At 34.9% G+C, this 12217-nt stretch overlaps 1 protein-coding gene across 2 annotated transcripts in view; it reads right to left on the minus strand.

The window, feature by feature from the left end:
* The window catches only part of LOC110384389 (kinesin-like protein CG14535), a 254390-nt gene that overhangs the window by 206070 nt on the left and 36103 nt on the right, over positions 1 to 12217 (minus strand). For both annotated transcript variants that reach the window (XM_049840490.2, XM_021345664.3), the window contains exon 3: positions 3711 to 3783. In XM_049840490.2, coding sequence (XP_049696447.2) covers positions 3711 to 3783 — 73 coding nt within the window. The remainder of the gene's footprint in view (positions 1 to 3710; positions 3784 to 12217) is intronic.

A 12217-nucleotide genomic window follows, 5' to 3' on the forward strand; every position in this document is an offset into this window, starting at 1 on the left:
CTCAAAATCATTGAACCTACTTATACAAGGTATAAGTATGTACATACATAAGTTTTATATTTTTATACAGGATTTTGAAGGTCATTTTACACATGCAAAGCCGAGGGTATTGCTAGTAATTTTGTAAAATTCGTAGGTATAGTATCCCTTACTATTCGGCTTGTTTTACCTTTGTCTGGCTCTCACAGAATTTTGTATTTGCACACCCACATGGGGTAGGAAATTGAAAACTTTTTTGGGAGTGTATAGCGCTCATGGTACAAAACAACATTTTTGGAAAACATTGTGAATTTTACGAAGTAAGCAACAGTAGATGGTCATATGTTGATATGATGTAACAAACTAACGTGGTTCTTCGAAATCTATGCATTCTAAATTCTAAAGCTACAGAGTTTTTTTATTTGAATGCGCAATTAGCACGAAATTCTATAACAAAATAAACTATCATTACCCACATTCACCCAATTTATCGAGAAATTTTAATGCTAACGAGTACTTTTTAAGCGCGTCAGTGGTGTAGTTCCTACCGGACGCAGGTTATTCCTTTCGGGAGCTAATACAATAATACATTGCTCGAAAAGTTTACATAAAATAAACTTATCTTAAATAAGGCCAGATACCCTTTTCATTCCCAAATGGTCAGGAACAGTACAAAGGACATCTGTAACTGAATCCTTTTTTACTTAAAATAAACCTTAATTACATGTAATGACACAGAAAAAGTATAAACCAGTAAACCAACTTGACTCCGTCAAAGAATTCAAGCGATAGTCGGAATTCCTAATTTTGTCAATTTCATAAAATGTCACCTAAAAATAATATTTGAAAGTGCAAGCACTTAGAAAACTTATAAACTAATACAAATGGAGGAAACCGACCAAAACACGTCTTCAAAGTAGGTACATCTATGATAGATGTGATCTATCAAGAAGTTAACAAATTATGAAAGTTTAAAATTGACGAAAATTAGTATCATTTTGATTATTTCTGACGACAAAAAAAAATTGGTATTCACAATAACTTCTTTGTGGTTACGTTATAATAAGCTAAGCTCTATCCGACTTCTTAAAAAACCCACTGAATTAACCTGCACTATGTCTAAATAAAATACAAAAGACGTTACGAGTAAGGATCGGCGCCTCTCTGAATAGGTACCACTGTAGGCTATATACTTAAACGTAACAATACCCAACTGTAAAAGGTGAGCTACAGAACTTTGGGATTGTGCGAAACTAATTTTATGCACTAGAATGGCGTGAAAAAGTGCACTAACTGGATACGTAGGGTTGTCGCAATGTAAATATGAGAATACTGTATAGTATTTGTACATAACAACATTATTTTTTATTTGATAAGTTTCAATTTGATTTGTTTTTGCGCATTTAATAAATAAATAGTCTTTTTATGTAATTTGAAAACTATGTCGCCATTGCCTTCTTAATATCTGTAACAGAGTGAACAAGGCAGCTTTTTAGAGAACTCAAAAAAAGTTTTCCAAAAGTTCTATGCAATAAATTTCCTCTCAGACTCAAAATGAACAATAATTTGTAAACACATGGCTATATTATATTGAAGAACTTTCCCCTGTACTATATTTTACAACCAAAAAATATGGATCGATTGAATACGAACATAGTAGTTTGTGTTCAAATATTGTAAGAAAAAAGCCTATGTTCAGCTCGTGGTAACCCTGTGAGCTAAACTGGCGCCAGCCGCCGTATCCGTGTTAATCGACCCTTACAACAGGTCAACTAACTTAGTTCTTAACTTGGCCGCTTTTCTCTTATACGACTCGGTGACTAGCTCAAATGTTTCTTATATAAAGCTGCGTATTACGAATAATAAGGAGAGAACTGCGGGGTAATTTGTGTGTGATAAATTTTGAACTATGGCATTTTGAAAAACTGGCGATCACTCATTTGTTAGACAAAAAAGATTATATAACCTCGACTTTACATTGGTAAGTTGCAAAAATTATGTAAGTAACTTAAACTTGTAAGAAGTTTCAGGAAATTACTATAAGCAACTTACAAAGTTAATTATGTAAGCTACACTTACGTAAACAAAAGAAATGTATGACCGACCGGCGATTGTACATACATAGAACTGATTTTATTATATTAGTTAAAGCAGCCTCTGTTCAAAATTTCATTTAAATTGTCCGTTACGATATCATTGCATTACACACTGACAGTAACTTCATTTATAATTTTAGTAAACACACATTATAATTACCAGCCAAAGCCCTTCATTCTCATTTATAGATTCTCGTTCATACACACAATATACAATACAAATAATGTTTCACTAATAAACTTATACCATTAAACAAATATAGCTTGTTTAACAAATGGGACGCAGCGGAGTCCTTACTTCTCGTTATTTACCGAATTCTGGATATTACATGTCTCTTTGTGAATTATGTACCCACTACTAAAATAGTTATACTTATTGACATTATATTAGTGTTAATTGGTAGAGCAAAGTTTGATGATTACTATTTTTACCCGACTGCCGAGAGCACGGATATTTCTCCAAGATATATTCCATTAAAAACAGGAAGAGTATTATCTATGTAAATTCGTACACTCTTTAACCTTTGCACTGATTAGGTAAGAAAGTCTTCTGTAAAATAAGTACTTAGCTATGTTCAAGACTTTGTTTATTGCAAATGGCTCCAATAAAATACAAGTTTCCAGTTAGAAAATAGAGACACAGAAATAACTCCTCAAAGAGAAAATTATTTTATGGAGAAAAATTACGCACTTACGATATTTAAATATTGATAAGAGAAAATCAATAAATTGCCTGACCATCGTTGGGAGAAATTATTTGCAGCAAGCGTAGTTTCAATATTATTCAGATGTTATCTACAATTTGCTATAGACGAATAGCCATTCGGTTCCTATTAATAGAATACGTAATTGATCCATAAATTATTTGAACGTACGGAAATGAGGTGTGTGGCAAGAGCGGTCGCGTGAGCGACGTTTATGAACTTAAGAGTAGCTAAACATTGATACAGTATTCTTTGACTTTGTATTTCATCAAGCGTATCTATTACATTGTCCAGTCTACTACAAGGTGGACCGAAAACTTTAAAATAAAAAGAAATTGGGCTGACGGTGGATGGATGCAGGCTGCGTAAGACCGGGACAAATTTCGATGAAAACTAAACACTTTACTATTTTACTTTAAGTATTTTGCTTTATTCTTTATTGCACACAGAAATACTTGTATGCTGAATATTACTACATAAAGAATACAGATAGATTATGCAGAACGGCGAGCTTTTTGGTCAGTGTTTGAAAGTAAAAGTTACTGACACAATTCCTTAACTTATTTGTTTTCACAAACGAATGAGAACCTCGCTTAATCTCTTTGATTGTGCCAATTCTAATCTGCAAGGGCACATGCGTGGTGTATTATTATGTTATTATTTGTCTAGTAAGCAATAACTCCGAGATAACTGTGTTTACTTTGCATAGTTAATCCACTGATATCTACGGTTTAGCGGCGATGGGTATTGCGAACTTATGAATATGGTAAATACATCTGCTTACGAGTAAACAGTCGTTTGTTTTTCGCAATTGTCATTTGACAATCGAATAAAAAGTTAGAGGTCCTTTTTATCGAATAAAAAAAAAACAAAACAACAAATAAAAATTATTTTGTAAAGTAAAAAGAGAAATGATAATTATGTCACTCACCGCATTCAAAGCTTCCTTTTCATACGAGCTGAGTTTGTATGATGCATCGGAGCCCACCAATCTTGGTGTTGACCTGCAAAGAGAAGTCAATTTGAACATTTATTCAATTACAAAAGTCTGTTCAAAATATAGACAATTTTATACAATATTAGTACACTGTCAACATTGATATTTATGATATTATTTTTTTTATTTCTGCCAGAAAGAAGTTGAACAACTAAAGTCTTCTTCATTATTTACCACCCTTAAATACCAAGACACACAGTAGCAACCTCTTCAAAATTACCTCAACTACCTTACTTCCTTCATACCAATCTTCGAAACCATTCATTCCGCATGCATCTCACCACATTGTGACGTCGCATGACTTCAAGACTCGCAGCCAAACGGTGCATAAGCAGTTGAAGCGGCAAATAAATCGCACACAGCTATACTGACTTTAATTATTAACATTCATAAATGTTGGTAAGTGAATTTATGAATGTGTGGCTCTAGCTTTAGGCTGAGTAAGGTGCTAATGGCAGCGGGAGTACCACAGGACTAATATTCGATACATTATCATCTCCTGCCTTTATCTCAATTTATCATTTAGAGTTGGCGCAGCATGTCTTTTTGCCACACCTTTCTACCTGACGTCTTCTAACAAGAAGCACTCTTTGCAGCCATATCATCTCTTACACACTCCATCCTTCTATTGTGGTCGTCCTCTTCCTCTGTACTATATCCACCCACATTCACGCTTAGCGACTTCCATAGCGTGTAAATTAGTGTCTATCTGTTTCGTGTAAAATTTAAAAAACAGAATGGTTTTGAAACAGGCAACAATTCCTTGATTTTCCTTAACTTTAAAAATACTAAAGCTTAAAATAGCCCAGCTACCAGAAGATAAAGTAACACTTATTATATTACTAAAACGCTAACTTTCAAACCCCACCCCATACAGGTAAGACAAATACGCTCATTTCCTGCGGAGAGCGCGCCGAACGTCCGCGCCGACAAATTGTGCCCACATAACCTTATTCTGGATGTTTTCTATTTGTTTGTAGATACGTATTGGAGGATATTTTTCTTCTTGTCTATATTTAGAAACAAAGTAAATGTTCTCCACTTCAAGACTCAAGACTAATGAAAATGGCAAGTTAGACTAATTTTGATTACCAATCTATAAAAAAGGTTGTTTTTCTGATAAAATAATTCAGTTTTCTAAATGCAAAAATTCTCGGGGTATGCAAAAATTGCACCAATGATCTGTAATTAAATATCCTTCATTTGAACAAACCCTAGAGTTGTATCGTAGTGACTATAGCAATCTATATAGACTATAGAAACTATGAATATAAAGCAAGTAGTTTCGCCAATAATTAAAGCAACATTAGTTTCTGCACCATCTTAATTCCAACATCCAAATCAAAACAGGTACTATGTGCATAAAATATATTTATCTTTTACAGCAATTCATATCCACAAATCCAGACCCACCATTCAAGCCCCAGAATAAGTCTTCACCCACCTCGCACCGGTAACGGCAGAAAGTTGGCCGTCTCCTTTTATTTATGACGCTTATGCCGTAAGAAATTCAACTTTTTAGCCGTTCGCCTCCTCTGACAGATCGTCCAGCGATTTGCTTTTACGCCGAAAGGATTTGTCGGAATCCTTGCCTCAGATTTTATCAATTAGGTATTTGTGCCAATCAATGATTTTTTTAATAATATAGGTAGGTAATTTTTATAAATTCTTTTGTGGAAAAGAAAACTCATTTGAAAGACCTTATTCACATGCTTTGCATGTAGACCACATAAAAAGATTTACGTACCCCAATAAAATCGTCTTTATTTTTATTACTTATCAAATTCACATGCAAACTTCAAGACTTCTATTTAATAGACCAAAAAGCATAAAACCTTAGCAAACTTATAGTACTTATGTTTGAGTCACTTCAGTAAAGTTCAAAATTGAAAAACTTTAGTTCTATTTAAAATCTAAGGAATATGAAAACTTCATAATAGTATTCACAATAAAAAAACTTTGAACAGATTTTCTTTGAAACAAAGAAAGGTCAGACAGCTTTTACTTATCAATAAAATTGTTTAGTTTTATCGAAAGGTCATCAAAATACAATCGTTTCGATCCAGCTACTTTCTGTTACTTACTTTCATCATTCAATCAGAGACGATAATAACACATTTGGCACCTTTGTATGTCGCTAATTAGAAAACAATAGAAAATCAAATATGTCTCGCGTATTACGCTGCGACAAACAACGAATTAAAAACAAAATTCTATGCTCAACTTGGATTTTAAATAAAGAACACATTTATTCCTACACTACCATATAAACTTCGAAACAAAAGTAAAGCGCTTTAAATCTATATATTGCAACATGCTCCCGTCTAGATCCAGCCGAAAGTGAAAAGTGCCTGCAGGTAGGCGCCTAAATGCATTAGTCGCGACGAAAGAGCCGCTAGTTGAATTCTGATACTTTTGGACTCGCATACGGTACCATGAGTGCATTTTAAACTCGTACGGATTTGCTTCTGTTTAGAATATAAGGAAAGTTCATAATGTTTCCTATGCAGAATGTATGAATTGTTTTATTGAAAATCAAAGAACGACTGACCTCTATTTATCTTACGCTATTCGCATACATTGTATGCTTAGATATGATGATACATTGTATGCTTAGGTGAATATTGCTTTACGTAGATATTTTTCTAAAAGCGAACTTTGGTAAAAGCTAAATTGTGAAAAGCGGTGCAATAACACTACCTTTTCTCCCTTTCACTATTTTCTGACAGATATTTGCAATTAAATATCTTCAAATATTTTTCTTGAAATGTACCAGGCGCCCAGAACCAATAAGGAGCTTCATCTTTTATCAACATTGCACACATGTATCATGTATGATCGAACAAATAGTAAGAGTACCAGGCGCACATAACGCTCAAGATGTCTACTAGCCCCCAGGCTGTCTACACTTCTTGTTAATATTCTGACGATGTAGGCAGAGATGCTATAACCTTTGCCAGTTAGCCGGTCAGGCTAGCGAGGTGTTAAATAGATAATTATCACGTTATACGACCAGTACGAACAGAATATCTAAACTAATGTTAACTTCAACAAAATTGATAATAATGAATCATTTTCAAGGAGTAAAATCTGTACAAGTAAAACTTTTCAATTCGACCAGCAAAAAGTTTGTAAGCATATTTACATGCGATTCTTTGCATAAAAAGACTGGTACTGACTTTTTCCGGTACCTACTAGATATCGCTATGCCCATGCCATGTTTTTTATGCTTTCTTCGAGCCCTTTCTAACTGGTACTTTTACCTGCTTATACAATGACCTTTGAAGTACTAGGGTCAAACTGTATTCATCGTTCGACATTTGAACATTGCAACACAGCTCGCTGTCAACGAAAACAATGAACGGGCCAACCGATCGTGCTTACAACACTGATCCATAACCCTATGGACTGGCTTAAAAAGGTATTATAGAACCTTATGATGAAGGAGCTAAAGTTCAGAATGAAGTGGCAAATGATTGGAAGACACGTAAAATTAGTGCAGCGAAATATTTTCATAAGTAAATGAGCACACGTGTTTGGTAGGGTGACTATGATATCTCAGGATAATGTAAGACGCAATAATATGATTGATTCAGGTTTGCAATAATAACCCTTTCTTTTTGATGAGCATGAGTCTACCTAATACATCATTTTGTATGTATGTGGACAAGTACCTTGGCACGATGTATCATCTTATACCAAGAAAACAACAATACCTATAACCCTTTCTTATTGATGGATGAACATAAATCTACATACAAAATAGTATAAACATCTCTATCGTCAAAATGCATGGCAGGTTTTCTTAACCATTTCAGTCTATTTATATATCCACCACCAAAAGATATTCCTAAAACCTTACACAACAGAAAACAAAAGCCCATACAGTTTATGTATGTCCCCGTTATTGAAAACCACACAGTCACCGCGACAATCGCAGTATTTGTTCTGTCTCACCGAGCCGTCACGACTAACATCCGACTAATAATCGCTTGCGACACGCCGGCTACGATAGTATTTGTGTATGCTTTGCTGACACATGGAAGACGGAATATACAAACTGCATGGTATATCCTGTTTCCAATTATGTTAAAATATTTGGCTGAAGGCAAGCTGCTTGAGACTTTGTAAATAAAATAATTTGAATCATTATCACCCATCTTATTCCATAATTTATCCCTTGATTTGTTTACTGGAGAATTTCAAAATAAGTGTCAGTGTCATACACGTAACGTAGTATTTCTACTCAGAAAATCTACGGATAGGTTATTGAAATCCACCGTAAAAGAGTACTATGATTGCCTACACTATCATGCTCTTTGGTTCCCTTGTGATTTGGCCAAATTATTGTGCCAATCAATGTCAGCTTTCGACCATAACATATGCATGGGTACAACTAACAACATATGCTTTCAACATATGGCTCAAACCTACTTAAAGCCCCCACCACCAAAAACAGATGACAAAATTCACCTCAACATCACCTCAAGTTATTACATGCAAATTACGTTTAGTAATCCCTTAATTGAGGCGGGACTGGCGTTTAAACAGGCAACGCAAATTAACGCCCCGGGCGACAAAAATAACAATTTCAGATGAACATCTGTCAAAACATCGCCTCTGTTTGTCGCTTGTAATGAATTACTGCAGAATATTGTAACTAATGTGGAGGGAACAGCTGGGCGTTTTTTGCGGGGTATTGTAGAAGCTTGAAGTGGTTATTTTGAGGTGAATGGTATACTTAATCAGCACTCGGTTGTTTTTTTTTATGTGTAACGGTAGTTGTTTGTCTACCTTTTCTTCATCTCAGGTTTACCAACCCCTTCCGTTGGCTTGTCATGATGGCATTGGATAGATCTTATAATTTGGACTGCGATTTTTTATAAACCCACAGTTACCCTGGAATATTTATTTTACAAAAAAAATCTTTAAGTATGGAGACTTTGTTTATAACAAATTCACATGAAGGTCTCAAAACTGTCAAGCAAATATAAATATAATAGTCTTATCACGTCAAGAACAGCCTTCATAAAATCTTCCGGCTTACTTACAACTGAGGACCCGAAACCACAAACTGAGGTTGACCAACAACGCGTCAAATTAAAACTCATAAACAACGAGAAAAGGGCACCTACAGATGTCAAATAAATTGTACTCATTATTGTTTGTCAAAAATGACAAAAAGGGTGGCTACAGTGCCTGTTACGGTAGATAGATCCGCCTCTGTGATAATTATACCCACCTAACTCTAGCTAGTCAGTATGAAGGCTATAAGTAGTTCTTACCCCAATACAATCACCATTATTTTTCAAGTTGTAACCTCAAAAAGTAAAACTTTTAAAACAAAAAGAACTATGTATGTATGTATAACATTATATACCTACATCGGACAGCGGCACCTTGTCTCTTCCTTTGATAAACATTTCAAAATGACTGATACAATTATACGACGAAAGGACAGGTGATGACTTAGCACTGATTTTCAACTGCACCCTAATCCACCATCTGTCGAAGTCTTACATTAACAAACACTAACAAAGCATCTATATCGGGAAAACATAGATATATCGGTTTCACATTAGCATCAACTTCCTAAGGGTTTCAGTTTATTTTTATAGCAACCCCATTGTGCTATGGATCAGTTTCCAAAGGTCCTTTAGTCCCGCAAACCATCCCATGACAGTTCTGAGGGTTAAATACGTTTTTGGATGTCTTAACAAATCGTTTGAAGGGTTCGGATGGATGGAATCTTCGCGTGTTATGGTAAGTGTTTAGTGGGTCATTCGTGGTCCTATCCAAGTGTCCTATATGTGTTATTTTAGAAATGGGACCATTCAAATAGAATAAGATTGTGTTGCAATTTTACACACGTGTGTCATATAAGATGCTTTTCCAACTAAAAGTACCTAGTTTGAAAAACATCTTTTAAAGTTGATTTGCAAAAGGTTGCTCTGATAAATTTTCTGAACTTGCTCTAGCTATTTACCATTATGACACAACATAACGTTATTTATATCAAGCTCGAAAGTTGTTCAACAGACAACAAGAATTGCAATACGTTGTGATAGTATTTTTTTTCTGATTTCTTACCTACCTTTTGGGAGTTCCAGATGCAGAGAATGGTAACAAAAAACTTACAAAGGCCAACCTGATTTCAAGACCCCCATACATAACGCATCTAAATCAGCAGAAAATATTGTAGAGAAAGTGATTTCTCTCAACAGTTTCTTTGCAACAATATGGCGAACCCATGACCCTGGCAATACGGCCGAAAAGCATTTCCCAGATATATTTTATATGTTATTACACATATTATGTCCCCGGTCGTCTTATGAGGACGGCTTTATCGTCTTAATATACTCCTTTATCGTAGCTCGAGTAATCGTTTTTTTTTCTCGCGAAAGTGTGTATTCTTATTTTATTTTTATTATGATATACGGTTTTATTACAAATTGTCGTCTCTTATTGCCGTTGCTAAGTTATTGTTCGGGTAAAGTGTTGAATTCTATTACTTTTCTTGCCCTTATTTTATATCTGGGTTACTTGGATTCATTATGATGACTTAACTTTATGAATGAAATCGTAGCTTGATGTGTTTGGCTTGCATTTAACTGTGGTATAAAGGGTTATTTGTATTTAAAGTAATAGTTTTAAAAATGACATATAAATAGTTTCATCAAGCATTTTTCACATAACGAAAACGCTACTGTCAAATTCACTGACATAACTAACATCACACAAAACTTAGATAACCGTTTTTGTTTCGAAGTTGCCAACAATGTGAACTAAGTTGCAAGCAATGCAGGACTACACTGTCCAGAATCAATCAAATTATTAAAGCTTATTGTACCGACAACTTCCTTCACACCATGCTTAATAATCCATTCTCCTCATACGAGTCGATAAAATAGCATCTAATATAGACATTCACACATCTTGACGTACACTCGGTCACCGTTGGGCGTTGAATTATAGGTACTCCTTTACACTACAAACTACCAACTTAACTTTGCCATCCCCAAATTTAATTCTACAGGAACTTCAACTCTATTAACACCACTATAAGGCTGGTGAGATTTGTCCTCGTTGTAAATGTAATTTGGGATCACTCCAACAGTTCTGCGGTTGAAATGTCTTTGAATAATTTATTGGTTAGATTTAATACTGGCTATTGTATTGCATTCGGTAGTACTTGGCTTGTTTCCATTGACTTAATGGTTATTGGCGATTTTAATGGCAAGTACCTCATATGAATTGTGACTTTAGCCAAAGTCTAGACTAACATTTTAGTTCTGTGATTTTCAGTTCTTTTGTGCAGCTCTTCAATAATTCATGGCAGAATCTGGTGTTTCTACTGAAGTGATTTTGAGCTGTTAAGTTAATTAAATTAGCATTTTCAATTACTTAAACATTCTCGATTTTATCCTTAAAATTATTACCGTCACGATATTATTTTGTAAGTTTTACCATTTACCATTGGGAACTTGTTTACATTGATTCTTCTTTTTTATCATATCCAGATAAGAGATTGAAGCTATTCAGAACCAGAGGTGAAGAGGTGCAGATTTGTAGCTATCAGTTTTTTTGCAGTATATGAATAGTGAACTATTGCGGTATAAATGGTCCCACTCAGAAATAGGTAGTACTCGAGTGATTCGCCCCGACGTCCAAACCGCTTGCAGTCCAAAATAACAAACTATCCCAATCATTATCATTTTACACAGCACCATCTGTACTAAAAGCCTTATTTATTTCGTCCTGTTATATTCCTAACCCTGACAGTACAATGTTAACCTCCACAGCGTCGATGGTATCCCCGATCGGCAGATAGGCCGCGTATGATGAAGCATCGTCATTGGTACGTTACAACGAGCTCTTATCGGCGTCTGGGTAATGGCGGTAGTTAGCTATACCGAGTGTTACTAACGGATAGTTTTTGAGGAAGTCTGGATAGATTGGAGTTTGGTTGGATAGTATTGGACTTGGCGGTTAGATTTTTTGCCAGTAAGTAGGTTGATTTCATTACGTAATATCCTTTAAGTATATTTTGTTTGGAAAAAATATGCCATAGTTTTACAGTCACAACTAGCCACAAAGTTATTAATGTGTCTGCTGTAAGATATGTCTAATTGTCAAATAAATAACATGAAATGTCTCTTAAGCGCAATAGTAGGTAAGGGTTCATTTGGTGGATCATTCCTAAAGCGCATATTTCTGAAAGTCATTAAATAGTACCTCTACCGACTTCTTACTTTGTGCAATAAAGTACGATATCAAAAAAAAAAAACAGTGAGCATTTTTGTTTACTTCACAGTTAGAAGGTATTGAAATAATTTGCATCTCCAGTTATTTGTCCGGTGTCTTTTGTTGCACAGTTTCTCAGTATCTAAGCCAGAGAAATGGTCCTGAGTTTACTAGCTTTCAAGGTAAATATATGCGAC

The sequence above is a fragment of the Helicoverpa armigera genome, chromosome 13 (genome assembly GCF_030705265.1).
Source record: "Helicoverpa armigera isolate CAAS_96S chromosome 13, ASM3070526v1, whole genome shotgun sequence".
NCBI classification, from domain to species: domain Eukaryota; kingdom Metazoa; phylum Arthropoda; class Insecta; order Lepidoptera; family Noctuidae; genus Helicoverpa; species Helicoverpa armigera.